Here is an 18,172-nt window from a genome sequence, read left to right as displayed (position 1 = left end):
TTGTATATTGGAGCATGTTCAGCAGCCTGTCGTAAAGTTTGCCCGTTTTTACCCTTCTTACACCCCTAAGAAGGGTATAAATATCGCTCGAAAAACCGACTTTCGATCCGAGGCCCAGAGGGCCGAGTCTCATATACCAATGAACTCAGCTCGACGAACTGAGCAAATGTCTGTATGTGTGTGTGTGTATGTGTGTATGTGTGTATGTGTGTGTGTGTGTATGTGCGTTACAAAAAAAAGTCACGCACGTTTCTCAGCCGTCTGTCAACCGATTTGAGTTCTCTTGGAAGCAAATGAAAGCTACTACATCCTAGTAGAACGCTATTGAATTTTTTTTCGATTGGACGTTTGGTTACCGAGATATCTCTCGAAGAGTACTTATGAGTCATACTTCTAAACTTCTTAAGATTTTTAACCAAGTGTATCATAATAAATATTTCGGCCGTTTGTCAATCGTTTTGGGTTCTCTTGGCACCAAATGAAAGCTACAGCATCCTAGTAGATCGCCCAGAAATTTTATTTCGATTGGACATTTGGTTACAGAGATATCTTTCGAAGAGTACTTAGGATTTATACAACTAAACCTTTTGAGATTTTTGACCAAATGTATCATAATAAATATCTTAGCCTAGATCTTAGCCGTCTGTCAACCGATTTCAGTTATCCTGGCACCAAAGGAAAGCTACAACATTCTAGTAGAACCCTATACAATTTCATTAGGATTGGACATTTGGTTATTGAGATATCTTTCAAAGAGTACTTGGGAGTAATACAGGTTAGCTTTTTGAGAGATTTTTGACCAAGGGTACCATAATAAATATCTCAGCCGTCTGTTAACCGATTTGGGTTCTCTAAGCACCAAATGAAAGCTACAATATCTTTGTATAAGGCCCTGAAATTTAATTTCGATTCGACATTTGATTACTTGATGTACTGATTATTTGATATCTTACGAAGAGTATTTCAATAAACTCTTTTTACCCTTCTTACACCCATAAGAAGGGTATAAATATCGCTCGAAAAACCGACTTTCGATCCGAGGCCCGGAGGGCCGAGTCTCATATACCAATGAACTCAGCTCGACGAACTGAGCAAATGTCTGTATGTGTGTGTGTGTGTGTGTGTGTGTATGTGTGTATGTGTGTGTGTGTGTATGTGCGTTACAAAAAAAAGTCACGCACGTTTCTCAGCCGTCTGTCAACCGATTTGAGTTCTCTTGGAAGCAAATGAAAGCTACTACATCCTAGTAGAACGCTATTGAATTTTTTTTCGATTGGACGTTAGGTTACCGAGATATCTCTCGAAGAGTACTTATGAGTCATACTTCTAAACTTTTTAAGATTTTTGACCAAGTGTATCATAATAAATATTTCGGCCGTTTGTCAATCGATTTAAGTTCTCTTGGCACCAAATGAAAGCTACAGCATCCTAGTAGATCGCCCAGAAATTTTATTTCGATTGGACATTTGGTTACAGAGATATCTTTCGAAGAATACTTCGAATTTATACAACTAAACCTTTTGAGATTTTTGACCAAAAGAATCATAATAAATATCTTAGCCGTCTGTCAACCGATTTCGGTTATCCTGGCACCAAATAAAAGCTACAACATTCTAGTAGAACCCTATACAATTTCATTAGGATTGGACATTTGGTTACCGAGATATCTTTCAAAGAGTACTTGGGAGTAATACAGGTTAACTTTTTGAGATTTTTGACCAAGGGTACCATAATAAATATCTCAGCCGTTTGTCAACCGATTTGGGTTCTCTAAGCACCAAATGAAAGCTACAATATGCTTGTATAAGGCCCTGAAATTTTATTTCGATTCGACATTTGATTACTGAGATATCTTACGAAGAGTATTTCAATAAATTATTTTTTTTATTATATTCACTTGTTATCTTGCATTTGTTTTTGACCAGTCTATGGGAAATTATTTTTCAATAAATAATGCTGATCTCATACAAAGTGTATTCTAGCAGGTTATTGTTTTCAACAAAATTATAATTAACAAATTACAAATACACAGGAATTTTATGAAAACTAACAATATGTTAAATGAAAGCTTTAATCTTATATATTGTGGGAAAAATGCAAGAACTGTACAGCCAAAATAACTAGTTAATGCCAAAACTGATTAACTTAGTAGATATATCATTTTTGTCCTTTTAACACCATAACCATGAATACCAAGTACTTCGGAGTTAATTTATTCGACTGATTAAGAGATATTAGACAAAGTGCATCTTGCTGATTTTTTTATCCATTTGTTAATCGATTCAAGATTATTTGGCAGTTAACAAAAGATACAATATTCCAGAATTTGAAAGCTATTTTTTTAACATTCCATATAAGATTCTTGGAGGTATCTGGCATTACTGGTAAGTCCATGGTCTATGCTATTTTGGGAACCATTTCACTAGATGTCAAATCCACAATATTTTCTAGAAGTTTTGGCCAATCGCACAAAATAAATTTGCTTAATACGCATAATACAACAATATTTTTAATAAGTGTAAGAAGGGTTCTGTTCACCATAGGTGGATTAAATCGGGTTTTTTTAATAATGTAGATCATCGTTTTCCAGTGTCGGTTCATGTTAGTTTACCATGCCTCTGTTTTAAAGCGCGCCGCAAATAGTAATAATTTTTAAATATTTCTCTTGAATTTTTTTGCTGTTTGTTTTGTTGTTTGGGTATTCTTGAGATCATAAGGTTTCCGATTAAACTCCCGTTAACCTACTGGTTGAGGCTTAGAATGGCCTATCCGACGACGAGTAACTAGATATCCGATCCTACTGAATATTCAATATCATGTCGGTTTTTTTTGTGTCAGGTATTCTTGAGATTCCACCATGGAATCTTTTTAGATAATTTTTCACGGATTGCTTCACCCAAGCAGAAGAAAATTGCTGAAGAATACCAAACTCAGGTATGCAAAACCGAATACCTACAACTGAATAAGATATTAAGAAGCCCTGCATAAGAGGTAAAATACCGAATATAATACCTGATACCTGATATTCTGTGAATAACGCGTGAATAATGACATCAGGTATGGCAATACCTAAACAAGTATCGGGGATTTTTCCATAACTAAATAATACCTCAAGCAGTCCTCATCACCAAACCAATAACTCGTTGAGGTATTTTATACCTGACTTTGGTATGCTGCAGTTATTTGTCAGTTATTTGACCCTGCTCCGGCAGAAACTTTCCCATGAATTTCTTCAGAAATTCCTTTTTCTGGAGGAACCTCCAGAAATTTCATTTGACAATGAAAACCTACCATGCTTAAGAAACTCGTCAATGGGTTCTTTCAGAAAACCATCAACGGATCCCAGGCATTCTTACAGCGATTTTTTTAGATAACCATGTCTTTGGAATTCTAACATAAATTTCTCCATGGCATTTTTATTTGTTCAAATAAAAAAAAAATCCAAATATTTTTCTGAAAAAATTACCTGAATTGCCTTAGGATAATTCACCAGCGTTTATTTTTTCCAGAGATTTCTCCAAAAATTTTCCCAAGAATTTCTCTACACCTTTAATAAATTCCTTCTAAAATTTCTCCATTAATTAGAAAGTCACGCAAAAATTGTTCATTTTAGTCCCCCTATGGCCAACTTTTCGAATGGGACCTCTGAAATTTGTATGGGTTGTCAAATTTGGTTGATCTCCTTCCTTCCTCGTAGCGTGACATAATTTATAGACGTTTTCCCTTCGAAATATCTCAAGGAATTTCTTCCTAGGACCCAAGGATTCTTTCAGGAATTCCTCTATCAGCACCTTCCAAAATTCATTCAAGGATTGTCCAATAAATTTCTCTACGACTCCAAGTAGGTATTCTTGCAGAGATTTTCACAGGAGAGCTTCCAGGTATTTATTCATTTGTTTTCTTGAAAATTCTTCCAGGATACCTCCCAAAGATACCTTTAGCAATGCCTCTAGAAATCATCCCTTGAAACTACTAAAGAAATGTCTCATTAAATTTTTCTATTATTCTTTTATCTCTGCGGAACATAGGGACTCAGCTCTGTAGGAATTCCTAGAAGAATTTCATGAGAAACTTTTAAAGGAATTGAAAAAAAAAAGTTTCTGGAGGAGTTTCTGAAAAAAAAAATCTGAAGGGATTTGGAATATTTGAAGCACTTCTGAGAAACCCTTTGGAAGAACTTCTAGCAGAATCTATTCAGAACTTTCTAAAAGGGCGCCCATTAAAAACACCACCCCCGGCGAAGACTGGCGTTTGTGCCTAGCTATTTAGCACTGTAGTTGGAGGAAATGCCAATGCAGAACCCGTAGCTTCCGGGAAGGTAAGCCCAGTTCCCTGGATTAGTGGGTTGGTGTCAGGCCCTGCGAGCCAGCAATAAAAAGACTAGCACTGGAAAATCAACAAGAGAAGAATGGGAACCGATACCAATGGCGACGACCCCAGCGAACAAAAAGGACTTGCGATTGGAAACTCGATACGTGGAACTGCAGATCTCTCAACTTCATCGAGAGCACCCGCATACTCGCCGATATACTGAAGGACCGCGGGTTCGGAATCGTAGCGCCGCAGGAGGTGTGTTGGACAGGATCTATGGTGCGAACGTTTAGAGGTAATCATACCATCTACCAGAGTTGCGGCAACACACGTGAGCTGGGAACAGCTTTTATAGTGATGGGCGACATGCAGAGGCGCGTGATCGGTTGGTGGCCGATCGACGAAAGAATGTGCAGGTTGAGGATCAAGGGCCGATTCTTCAACATTAGCATAATAAACGTGCACAGCCCTCACTCCGGAAGCACTGATGATGACAAAGACGCATTTTACGCGCAGCTCGAACGCGAGTACGACCGCTGCCCAAACCACGACGTCAAGATCATCATAGGGGATCTAAACGCTCAGGTAGGCCAGGAGGAGGAATTCAGACCGACGATTGGAAAGTTCAGCGCCCACCAGCTGACGAACGAAAATGGCCTACGCCTCATCGATTTCGCCGCCTCCAAGAACATGGCCATTCGTAGCACCTTCTTCCAGCACAGCCTCCCGTATCGTTACACCTGGAGATCACCACAATAAACGGAAACGCAAATCGACCACGTTCTGATTGATGGACGGCACTTCTCCGATATTATCGACGTCAGGACCTATCGTGGCGCTAATATCGACTCCGATCACTACCTGGTGATGGTTAAACTGCGCCCAAAACTTTCCGTTATTAACAATGTACATTACCGGCGGCCGCCCCGGTACGATCTAGAGCGACTGAAGCAACCGGATGTCGCCACCGCATACGCGCAGAATCTCGAGGCAGCGTTGCCGGACGAGGGTGTGCTCGATGTGGCCCCTTTAGAGGACTGCTGGAGTACAGTGAAAGCAGCCATCAACAACGCAGCCGAGAGCACTATCGGGTACGTAGAACGGAGTCGACGAAACGATTGGTTCGACGAGGAGTGCAGAGCGGTTCTGGAGGAGAAGGATGCAGCGCGGGCGGTAATGCTGCAGCATGGAACCCGACAGAATGTGAAGCGATACAGACAGAAGCGGAAGCAGCAGACCCGTCTCTTCCTGGAGAAAAAGCGCCGCCTGGAAGAAGCGGAGTGCGAGGAAATGGAACTGCTGTGTCGTTCACAGGAAACACTTAAGTTCTACCAGAAGCTCAACGCATCCCGCAAAGGCTTCGTGCCGCAAGCCGAAATCTGCAGGGATAAGGACGGGAGCCTCCTGACGGACAAACGTGAGGTGATCGAAAGGTGGAAGCAGCACTTCGACGAGCACCTGAATGGCGAAGAGAATGTAATAACGGAGGACCAAGGCAGCGGAGGAAATGACTATGTTGGTGCAGCAGAGGACGGGAACGAACCAACTCCCACGCTGAGGGAAGTTAAGGATGCCATCCACCAGCTCAAAAACAACAAAGCGGCTGGTAAGGACGGTATCGCAGCAGAACTCATCAAGATGGGCCCGGAAAAGTTGGCCACCTGTCTGCACCAGTTAGTAGTCAAGATCTGGGAAACCAAACAGCTACCGGAGGAGTGGAAGGAAGGGATAATCTGTCCCAATCCACAAGAAAGGCGACAAGTTAATGTGTGAGAACTTTAGAGCGATCACCGTTTTAAATGCCGCCTACAAAGTGCTATCCCAGATCATTTTCCGTCGTCTTTCATCTAAAGTAAATGAGTTCGTGGGAAGTTACCAAGCCGGTTTCATCGACGGCCGGTCGACAACGGACCAGATCTTCACCGTACGCCAAATCCTCCAGAAATGCCGTGAATACCAGGTCCCAACGCATCACCTGCCACTTCAAAGCGGCATACGACAGTATCGACCGCATAGAGCTATGGAAAATTATGGACGAGAACAGCTTTCCCGGGAAGCTGACTAGACTGATAAGAGCAACGATGGACGGTGTGCAGAACAGCGTAAGGATTTCGGGTGAGCTATCCAGTTCATTTGAATCTCGACGGGGACTACGACAAGGTGATGGACTTTCCTGCCTACTATTCAACATCGCCCTGGAAGGTGTTATGCGACGAGCCGGGCTCAACAGCCGGGGTACGATCTTCACGAAATCCAGCCAATTTGTCTGTTTTGCGGATGACATGGATATTATTGCCAGAACATTTGGAACGGTGGCAGAACAGTACACCCGCCTGAAACGTGAAGCAGCAAAGGTCGGACTGGTGGTGAATGCGGCTAAGACAAAGTACATGCTGGTAGGTGGGACTGAGCGAGACAGGACAAGCCTTGGCAGCAATGTTACGATAGACGGGGATACTTTCGAGGTGGTAGAAGAATTCGTCTACCTCGGTTGCTTGCTAACGGCTGACAATAACGTGAGCCGTGAAATACGAAGGCGCATCATCAGTGGAAGTCGTGCATACTATGGGCTCCAGAAGAAACTGCGGTCAAAAAAGATTCACCCCCGCACCAAATGTACCATGTACAAGACGTTAATAAGACCGGTGGCTCTCTACGGACACGAGACATGGACGATGCTCGAGGAGGACCTGCAAGCACTCGGAGTTTTCGAGCGACGGGTGCTAAGGACGATCTTCGGCGGTGTGCAGGAGATCGGTGTGTGGCGGAGAAGGATGAACCACGAGCTCGCTGCACTTTACGGCGAACCCAGCATCCAGAAGGTGGCCAAAGCCGGAAGGATACGGTGGGCAGGGCATGTTGCAAGAATGCCGGGAAAAAACCCTGCAAAGTTGGTGTTTGCTAACCATCCGGTTGGTACAAGAAGGCGTGGAGCGCAGAGAGCACGATGGGCGGACCAGGTGGAGCGAGATCTGGCGAGTGTTGGGCGTGACCGAGGATGGAGAGCTGCAGCTGCAAATCGAGTATTATGGCGGCAAATTGTTGATTCAGTATTATCATGAATTTGATGTGAACTAAATAAATGAAATGAAATGAATCAATCAAACCAATATAAGTTTTTGCTCTTCAGTAATTCAATCAATAATAACTGAATATGCTATTCATCAAATTTTTCCACCTTCTCAGGTTCTTCAACAGAAAACGAAAACTTGTAAGGAAAGGAAGCTGTACCACGTACCTTGACTCATGACATCCACTCTTCTAATTGCATCGTAGATTTTGGTCAGACCTCCCTGTTAACAAATGATTCATCTGAATGAGACATCTTAAGTGTAGTTGCATGGACTAAGAAATATAAAACACCAGTTCCTTTAAAAATTCCTAAGGTAGTTTATTCACACCGCAATTCTATCACAAATTCACTCGCTCAAAGTTCACAATCTCAACACTTCACCTTCTTAGGCACGAGGAATATGGGCAGCTTCCGGCTGGAATCCGTTCTCATCCGCAACGTAGTTCACGGTGTAGACCTGTCCGTCGGCACCGGTGTACGAGTACGATCCCCGAACGACGATGGCGGCGACGTCATCTCCGAAAGATCTCAGCTCAGCCTGTTCCTTTCCGGCGATTCCGTTGCTGGTTTCGTACGCCACATTATATCCATCGATTCCGTGGTGGTCGTTATCGTACCGGACGACATGGGCGTCCCGTTCATCAGCGGGGGCAGCCAGGGCAACGGCAACGAGGGCGGCGAATGCAATCAGGAATTTCATCTTGAAGTGTTTGTTGGTTTTGAATTCGACTTGCGAGATGTGCGTGTAGACTTAACTCTGTTCGACAGTTGACTGATGATGAGTTAGGAAGCTGGCAAAGGTTTTTATACCCATCGTAACCCGTTCGGTTTCTTTCGTTCTGTGTGAGGGGGTGCAGTAAAGATCGCTTTTGTGAAATTGATACACATTAGAAAACAAGAGTGAAACGCGAAAGAGAACTAAAACCTGACCGTGATGCCCCCAGACGCAGATGAGCTGCTTTCTTGCCTGTTTGGAATGAATGTCAAGGTGACAGAACGAGGAAGGAACAAAAGATATGCAAATCTTAACTGGTTTGAATTTTGCGCTGCTGTGTGAAATTGGTTCTCGGGTGATTCCTATGGGCAAGGTCAGTGTCGCTGTTAATGTCGGTTTGCAATTTTGGCTCATAAAGAAGATTTTGGCAGATGGTTCATATACTAATACATGGTGTGTCTTGACTTATGAAATGTAGATCGTTAGTGCACAGATCCTTCACTTTCACAGGAGAGTTGAAAATGCACCCTGAAGTTATGTTCCATTTCATATATTTTTGCTATATTTTTCACCATTTACTAATAGTTGACACTTAACCTGTAATCATGAGTAAGTATCTAATATGTTGATGACTGAACTTTAAATGGTGTTTTTTTTATGTCTTTATTTATGAGATTTTCGGCCCGAGGCTGCTCCTTGTTTCAATTCTGTTGAAATTTCTTCCAAAAACTAAAAAAAAAAAACTGCTACCAGAGTAGTTTGAAAACTTTTCAAAATTTGAAAAACGGTCGGTTTTTTATTATTGCTCTTTCTTTTTTTATACAATTTGTATAAAATATCAATGATATAATAAAGGCATGCAAGATGGTCAGGACAACTTCCAGTACCAGCACTTCTAGCGAATCAAATCTTAGTGACAATCCCCATCCGCCCAGAAAGATTAACAATGTCATTGTGCCGAACAGCCAGTAGTACCCATCATCGTTTTATTTGAAACCCAGGGATTTACTTGACGACGCTTTTCCACAACCCACCAAATGCCGCTCGTACCCTAAGGGGGTTCTGGTTTACGCAATGTCATAAAACCATCCGAGAGTTCAAGCGAAAGATTTGAGCTGACGTTTTCACAGTTCTTGGACGTTGGTGCTGCTGGATGCTGTTACTACACGATTCTTCCCGTTTGAAAACACCATAGTCGGGACGACGATATGGGGGAAACGCTTTGTCTCGATTGTTCTCAAGTGGAAATAATTGCTTTATGGGATGCTGGGTGAGCAGCTAGCATCCCCCTCATGGTACGCATCCGGATATACCCGGTTTCTCCAACTGCCGCCGCGACGAAGTTGCTTGAAATACTTCAAACGGTTGAACCGTTTATGACGGGTGCCTAGTTGTTCGAGGAATCAGTTGAAGTAGTTAAAATAAAGGAAAAAAAACTTTTCCCATTTGGCGATACACGAGAGTAATCAATGCATATTGCAAGATGAAATCATAGTTTTTATCTGACCACAGCAACACCCTTGTTGAAAGCGTCAGCAGCATAGCAAAAGCACTGAAGTCATGACAAAAATGAGCGTTCGTTTTTATTTGGGGCTGGTAGAGCACAGTACCGTTAAAAATTAGTATAGGTATTAAGGTGGCCCAGACTTATATGAAAAACAAAAAAAATCGAAAAATGTCAAGTCTTACCTCCTAAATCAGTTGTTTTGGACTCCCAGAAGCTACGTTTAAAATTTGAGCAAAATCGATGGAGCCTAAGGGGGCGCCCAAAACGCTTGAAGTTTGTATGGGAAAACTTGGCCAAAAGTATGCAGAAATTTGAGGTTTTCGTATTTTGCCGCTAGGTGACGCTGTAAGCGTTCAATAATCAAACCCTTTGGTATTATTGTAGGTGACTATATGCCAAATAACTTTGTCGAAGACCGCAAAGTGATCCAACGTCTGTGAAAAAAGTTATACCCTAGGTAAAGTGAGGATAAACTTTATTGTTGTTTTTCCAATACATGTAAAGTAGACCTGTTCACTTTGAAACTTTTTTTCTCCGATTCTCCGTGACACATCAAATTATCAATCCACATGCAAAAAGAAGTCTTCAGTCCAAAATTGAGCCAAATTGATAAAGATTTAAAGGTGTATCAAATCGATTTTGTGTTTTTTTAGCCGTTTTCACAGAAATTTACTCATAAATCCAGAAAATTGCTCCGAAAGGGTGCCGAAAATACCGTAAGGATATAGTTAGGACAATACTCTACAACTTTGCCGAAGATACTACGTTGTTTAAATTGCTTATTTTGAAGCTATTCAATAATTTTAGTTGAAAAATCACTAAACAACACGATATTTTTACGATTTTACATATAAAAGTCATGTAATTTTACACTATTTTAGGTGACTAAATTAATTAGCTATTTCTCCTTTGTGTAACGAACATTTCGTCCATACATCGTTTTTGTGTAGGAATTCGTTTTCATTGACTAATTATCAAAAGTATGTCACGTTGATACTAAAAATCGCGTAGAGTTGCCAGCACGAATTAAAACAAAGTTACCCATGATTAAGACGTCATGCCATCGTATTCTAATGTCTTTTGATTCAAGTATCAGAAATGGCGCAGATGATAAGGCTCGAGCCTGCGGATCAGAAGGTCCCAGGTTCAAGCTCAAATACATAATAAACTTTTTTTCTTTCTTTGTAGCAGTTAGGATGATGAATCTGCCATGACATACACGACGCAATCTCCCAAATAATGATGATCGGGACCTGCCAATTAAGCCCATTCTTCATTACACCAATAAAGCAAGCCATGAAAATGTTTGACAATTCACAGGTCGTTTTGACAGACCACACACATGCACGAAAAAGACGGATCATATATTCTGCTTTATCGATCTTGTTGCCGTCCTTTTCATGCTCATGTTACATCTGTCAAAATGACCTGAGAATTGTCAGTCATTTTGAGGTTAGGTTCGTTCGTGTAATAAAGAATTCCAGGACTAGCTAGATATTTAGTTTAGGGTCTGGGACCATTTGGGCAGGAGCACCTATTTTGGGCACTTGCTGCTATAACTCAGTCCATTTCAAACCGATTAACCTGAATTTTTGAACACAGCTAGATACTGCGCTTTCCTGATCGTGTTTCAAAAATCAAGTCAATCGGTTCAAAATTGGCTGAGTTATAGCAGCAAGTGCCCAAAATAGGTGCTCCTGCCCAAATGGTCCCAGACCCTACTTGTTGACAAGAAATCGTGTCGACGAGATCAGCTGGACGAAATGTTGGACATCTGTTTGATACCGATTAATTTAGCTAAAACAATTCAATACGATGATGGAACTGCTTCTGGATGCAAAATTTATAATACAACTGTGGAGATTACTTGCATCTATCTAGCCACAAGCAACACAACTAAACGATAAAGGGAAACTTCATTCTTACTATGCACTCTACGGTTTCGAAGCAAGGCTATGATGCCAAATGAGCCATTTTATGAGACGTTTCGGATCAGCTGATCGCTCATTTCATGAATGAATATTTGACAGGAGGTTGCGCCCAAGCCCGTGAGTGTTAATATCAATATCAACACTGTTGTCGTTTCGTAAAATAGACTATTGCAATGAGATACAGAGCAAGTCTCATTAACTTATAGCTGGATCGAGACGCAAAAAATCCTATTCCTGGGCTCGAACCTTGAATCTTCGAATCGGCAGTCTCATGCTCAACCATCTACACCAAATTGAAACTGATGCAGATGCGACAAAGAAATGTAATGACGTTTGAATCATGGGCAACTTTGTTTAATTTTGTGCTGGCAACTCTATGCGATTTTTAGTATCAACGTGACATACTTTTGATAATTAGTCAATGAAAACGAATTCCTACACTAAAACGATGTATGGACGAAATGTTCGTAACACATGGGAGCAATAGCTAATTAAATAAGTCACTTAAAACAATGTAAATTTACATGACTTTTACATGAAAAACCGTAAAAATATTGTATTTTTTCGCGATTTTTTAACGAAAATTGTTGAATAACTTTGAAATAAGCAATTTAAACACCGTAGTGTATTCGGCAAAGTTGTAGAGTATTGTTCCAACTATATTTTAACGGTGTTTTCGGTACCTTTTCGGTGCAATTTTCTGGATATTGGTGTACATTTTTGTGAAAATGCTCGAAAAAACACAAAATCGATTTGATACACCTCTAAACCTTTATCAATTTGGCTCATTTTTGGACTGAAGACTTGTTTTTGCATGTGGATTGATAATTAGATGTGACACGGGTAGGTCAAAAAAAGTGAACAGGTCTAATGTAAAGGAATAATATCAATAATGAAATCTCAATACTTAGCCTCACTTTACCTAGGGTATAACTTTTTTCACAGCCGTCGGATCACTTTGCGGTCTTCGACAAAGTTGTTTGGCATATAGTCAGTCACCTACAATGATATCAAAGGGTTTGATTATTGAACGCTTACAACGCCACCTAGCGGCAAAATTAGAAAACTTAAAATTTCTGCATACATTTGGCCAAGTTTTCCCATACAAACTTCAAGCGTTTTGAGCGCCCCCTTAGGCTCAATCGATTTTGCTCAAATTTTGAACGTAGCTTCTAGGAGTCGAAAACAACTGATTTAGGAGTTAAGGACAAACGTCTTGAAATCCCGCTTCAACAGTGCATCAGAACTTCAGACGCACAAATCTCAAGAAGCAAGCTTCAAACAACAGTGCATTTTATTATTATGTTCTTTCTCACTTGTAAGTAGCTTAAAATAAGAAGATCAGATGCGCTGGTTTTGTTTACGTTTTGTTTTGTGCTCTCGAAATCGTGAGTAGGTGCCAAAGTCGGCCATTGTGGCGGCCATTTTGGGATTCTAACAAGTCTGTCCTTAAGACTTGGCATTTTTCGAAATTTTTGTTTTTCATATAAATGTGGGCCACCCTAATAGGTATGTACGGTGCTAGTGGAAATGGCTGATAAAGAAAAGATAAAAAGCAAGTTTTGAGCGTTTGAGTATTTGGAAAATTGTCTTTTATCTAATGATTGTTCGATTAAAAACCTATTTGATATTTTTTTTTCTATTCTAGTAAGCATCTAGTTTTTAAAAGCTTCCTGTAAACATTAGAATTTCTTCTGATATTATCTTGTCACTAGAGCGCACGGTGCTCCCCAGACCGGCTGTTGAAATCGATTTTTGTTCTATTTTTAAGCAACATCGCTCACTTCACACATCTCATTCTCCGTAATCAATGCTCCGATTGAGCTGAATGTTTTACTGTATCTCGCCTACATATGATATGTCAAACGAACGTTGAGAAAGAAATTTTAAATTGTTTTTTTTTTCTTATTAAAAAAATACATTTCTACATATAGTTTTGGAAATTTTGCTAAAATTTAAGGAGATCGTCACTTAAACTCGCCAATATCTCGAATTTCATCAATCTGACACAAAACCTGCATTCAGATGATCGAATGGTATTATATTCAGCTTTTAATTTATGAAAAAAGATTTGAAATTGGTTGACTATAACGCAAGATATTCGATTTTTATTCAAAATTCCATATTCTAAAAAGATGTAAAACTCGAAATTGAGCTAAAACTCAAAAACTGTTCTGCTTAAAAATTTTATAAGCACGGTTTCGAAATCAGCGCTAAATTATGCTTCAAAAATTTTGGTCGTATACAGAACTTCACGACTTTCGTTTTATTTTGTTAACTAGTGCAATAGAGACGAAATGCCTGCTTCGAATCCAGAAGTACCGTGAAACCTGAAACCTCATGAAACCTCTTAGAAACCCCTCTGAAATCTGATACCTCTGAAACCTCTTGAAACACACTTGAAACTCTGAACTTAACCCGTAGGCTACGGGGCTTACAACAAATTTTCAAACAGCTGCCAAAGGCGCAAACATCAATATTTTTCAATGAAATTTTGAGGTTCACTTCACTATTAGTTGTAGTTTCAATTATGCTGGGAGCCTCAAAAGTTGGAGCCACGAGGATAGTTTTATTCCGGAGGACGTCTGGGTCAGAAGGGGTAAAATTTGCATAACCTTCCTTTTAGCAAGGCCCCATTAGTTGGAATTCAAATGAATTCATCTTAAAAGTTGTTAGTTCTATGTATTATTGTATATTACGTCAGGCCTGGGGGTTAAGAAGTATATAGGTGGTGTAGAACTTTTTCCAGGCCTCCAAAATATTTTCAATTTAGAGTCTGGTTTCTTTGCACTTGTAAAAGATTTTAAGGCACGTAAGAAGTAGATTTTTCTGTCCTAGGCTAGGTCTTAAGCATATTGAATTTAACTATAAGTAAAATTTGATGGTAACACACTGTTTTTGTTAGAAAAATCATGTTTTCCACAAAAGTAAGACGATTTTACAAAAAAATGCCTACTTTTAGGCGATAAATGCGGTACCTTTTGTGAAACATTAAACGCCTAAAAGTATATGCTTAAGACCTAGCCTAGGACAGAAAAATCTACTCCTTGCGTGCCTTAAAATCAAAAGATTTAAAGATTTAAAGATAAAAACAAGCGCAAAGAAATCAGACTCAAAATTGAAAATATTTTGGAGGCCTGGAAAAAGTTCTACACCACCTATATACTTCTTAACCCCCAGGCCTGACGTAATATACAATAATACATAGAACTAACAACTTTTTAGATGAATTCATTTGAATTCCAACTAATGGGGCCTTGCTAAAAGGAAGGTTCTGCAATTTTTACCCCTTCTGACCCAGACGTCCACCGGAATAAAACTGTCCTCGTGGCTCCAATTTTTATGGCTCCCAGCATATTGAAACTACAACTAATAGTGGAGTGAACCTCAAAATTTCATTGAAAAATATTGATGTTTGCGTCTTTGGCAGCGGTTTGAAATTTTGTTGTAAGCCCCGTAGCCTACGGGTTAACTGAAATCACCTAAAATTTCCCCGAAACTCATTTGAAAACATGCTTGATAACATCTATTGCTTTTCGTTAGGATCGCCTTGTTCACTCTTTCACACCTTCCTTCTTTAGAAATTCATTAGACCTCCATTTGAGGCACTGTTGCCATAGACATCATCATTTTCATATGTTCATTACAGTGGGTCAACGTTGTATGGAGAAAATTTAAATTGATCGCATCAACCCGGAACAAAGCTTTTTCAATCTATATTAGCGTCCAAAATAACTGTGCAAAATTTGGTAGCGATTGGTTGCGTCCCCGTATTCCGCATTGCGATTGAAATTTGTATGGAAATTAATATGAAAAAACGCACATTTTTGCAGTTCACTCATAAGATTAATTCCTTTGTTTGATACCACGTAACTAATAACGTTAAAGTATAGCCTAGGATATACCGATAAACTTTGCGGAAGACCGTAAAGAAATCCGACGCTTGTGAAAAAAGTTGTTCGCTCGGTAACTTAGGCCAAAAATTGAAATTTTATTATTGATGTTATTCCTTTACATGTTAAATGTTAAGCACCACCGGGCAATCTATACGTTACAACTTTTTTCACAAGTGTCGGATCACTTTGCGGTCTTCGGCAAAGTTTTCGGCATATTCCAGGCTATATCAAATATGGTTTGGCTTGCAGTCTCTCAAATCAAAAGAAAACAGAGGTTATTTATTTTCCGACGTTTCGGCGCAATGTATTTTGCCTTCTTCTTGGGATCACCAAAATGGTTTATAGAATATGTTTAATTTTACATTTCTATTTGTGTGTCATTTACTTACTAGAGTTCTGTTTTTTGTCATTGTGTGTTTAATTTCTACATAAAATTGTCCTATTTTTGTTCGTCGCATCACTATTGTTTGAAAATTTAATAATGTTGAGTAATATAGTCAAAAATATACTAATAAAAAACGAGAAAATTACCGTTGAAGTTCAAGTTCACTCACTGCTTCGGTAGACTGTTTGGTAACTGATCTGTGTTATGGTTTAGGTGGGGTCGGATGAGTGGTTGGTGAACTCTAGTAAGTAAATGACACACAAATAGAAATGTAAAATTAAACTTATTGTATAAACCATTTTAGTGATCCCAAGAAGAAGGCAAAATACATTGTGCCGAAACGTCGGATAATAGATAACCTCTGTTTCCTTTTGATTTGAGAGACTGCAAGCCAAACCATATTTGATAGAAAACTTTACAGTCGATAAATCAAGATTCCAGGCTATACTTCAACATCATTAGCTAGTTCGTATTAGACAAAAAAATTAATTTATGGGAGAAATGCAAAAAAGCACGTTTTCCATACTAAATTCCATACAAATTTCAATCGCAATGTGGAATACGAGGAAGCAACCAATCGATCCCAAACTTAACACAGTTGTTTTGGACGCTAAAAGGAATTGAAAAAGCTTTGTTCCAAAAAACGGCTTTGTTGACCCAGTCTAATGTTCATTCTCCTGCACGCCGCCAAAGATCGTGCTTAGCACTCGTAGATTGAGCACTCCAAGTGCCTGCGTAATCTTTTCCTCCGCTGCCTTGATCCCCCGTTCCTATATTCTCCTCGCCATTCAGGTATTCGTCGTAGTACGGCTTCCACCAATCGATCACCCAACGTTGGTTCACCATGATGTTTTCGTCCTTATCTCTGCACAACGGTGAAGATGAGTCGAAAAGCAGGATGCCATTTCCGTGTTTTTTTTTAAATGGCACAGCAGTTTTATAACAAATCGCTATATTCCGGCGGCGTTTCCTGGAAGAGGAGGGTCTGCTGCTTCCGCTTGCGTTCGTAACGTTTCATGTTCTGTCGGGTTCTATGCTGCAGCATGCCCGTTAACGCTGCGGTTTTTTCCTTCAAAATCTCTACACACTACTACAATCTTACCGTTGATTTCGTTCCACCTATACGACGGTGCTCTTGCTGCTTCAACTGTGCTTCAATCGTGATCCCAGTCGTTAAGAGGGGCCTCATGGAGCTCATACTCGGCCTGCAATGCTGCATAGCGATTTTACGCATACGCTGAGGAAATCCGGTTGTGCCAGTCACCTTAGGTCGTTTCGAGGCAGCCATCAGTACTGTACATTGTTGATGAAGAAGAGGTACGGATGTACTTTTACCATCACCAGATAGTGGTCAGAGTCGATGTTTTCACTATGATTATAATGTCGTTGATGATATAGACGAAGTGTTGTCCATGAATCAAAACGTTTGGGATGGGTTTGGGATTCCATCTACTGTAATGACCTTCTGGTCACACTATGGAGGAAAGTTTTGTTGTGAGAAGGCGCTACGCATGACTGTTCGAGCTGCGCGTAAAATGCGTCATTGCCATCAGTCATCATCAGTTGTTTTTTTTTTATCTAAGTGCGGCCTGGGCACAATGAAATTAAAAGTTCTGCAGTTCTTCGTACCGAATTTTCAATCACAAATTCTTTTCTGTTTCTTAAGTCGTTGCCACTGGATCTGATTCATATGCTTAACTTGCTTCCTTTTCGCTGCTTATTGGTTTTACGGCTAGCTTGCAGGGCCTGATATCAACCCTTTCATTCTCCGGAGGACCAGGGTGCACGGTTAAGCTTACAGTTCTTCACTGATTGAGCTTCAGTGTTGACACGGGTAATGCATCGAACCTTTGGTGGATCATGCTGAGGTGTTGATGCCGTGGCCGACACTTGAAAAACGTTTCCAAAGAGTTCGAGCCAACGTTTCAACTGGTCAACCGGGTCGGCCAGTAACTGTCCAGACGTGTCTTTCGCGGGAATTGAAGCATTTATCTTAGCCTCACTAAGGCGACGTGAAACATCGAAGGAGAGTCTGATGTCGCCGGTGTTTGCAGCTTTCTCGCCTTCGTCGGCTAGGCAGTTTGCCCACGATCTTTTGTCCCGTCTACATGAGCACTTCACTTCCTTCGAATAGCGCTGACGGGCTACGGCTTTGGCTCCTCGTGTTTTCGCTCGCTCTATCGCGACTTTGGCGTTACTTCGCTCCTCTATCTTCCTCCAGGTATCATCTATGATCCACTGCTTTCTCTGGTGCGTGGCTCACCCAAGTTATTCTCGCCGGTAGCGATGAAGGCGTTCTTCAAAACGCTTCATTGATCTTGTACGTCTCCACTTTCTGAAATGTCCGTAGCACG

At 40.5% G+C, this 18,172-nt stretch overlaps 1 protein-coding gene across 1 annotated transcript; it reads right to left on the bottom strand.

The window, feature by feature from the left end:
- Positions 1-7,677: 7,677 nt before the first annotated feature.
- On the bottom strand, positions 7,678-8,180 carry LOC109398683 (endocuticle structural glycoprotein SgAbd-5). Its single transcript, XM_019671060.3, has one exon. It carries the CDS (start codon positions 8,082-8,084, stop codon positions 7,770-7,772), a length of 315 nt encoding a protein of 104 aa, XP_019526605.1. The 5' UTR covers positions 8,085-8,180; the 3' UTR covers positions 7,678-7,769.
- Between the last annotated feature and the right edge of the window lie 9,992 nt (positions 8,181-18,172).

The sequence above is a fragment of the Aedes albopictus genome, chromosome 2, assembly GCF_035046485.1.
Source record: "Aedes albopictus strain Foshan chromosome 2, AalbF5, whole genome shotgun sequence".
Classification (NCBI taxonomy): Eukaryota; Metazoa; Arthropoda; class Insecta; order Diptera; family Culicidae; genus Aedes; species Aedes albopictus.
This window is presented reverse-complemented; position numbering and strand designations above follow the sequence as displayed.

What these genes read in the sequence shown, in the direction of transcription:
- LOC109398683 (XM_019671060.3), bottom strand. Translation starts at nt 8,084, where the DNA reads ATGAAATTCCTGATTGCATTCGCCGCCCTCGTTGCCGTTGCCCTGGCT.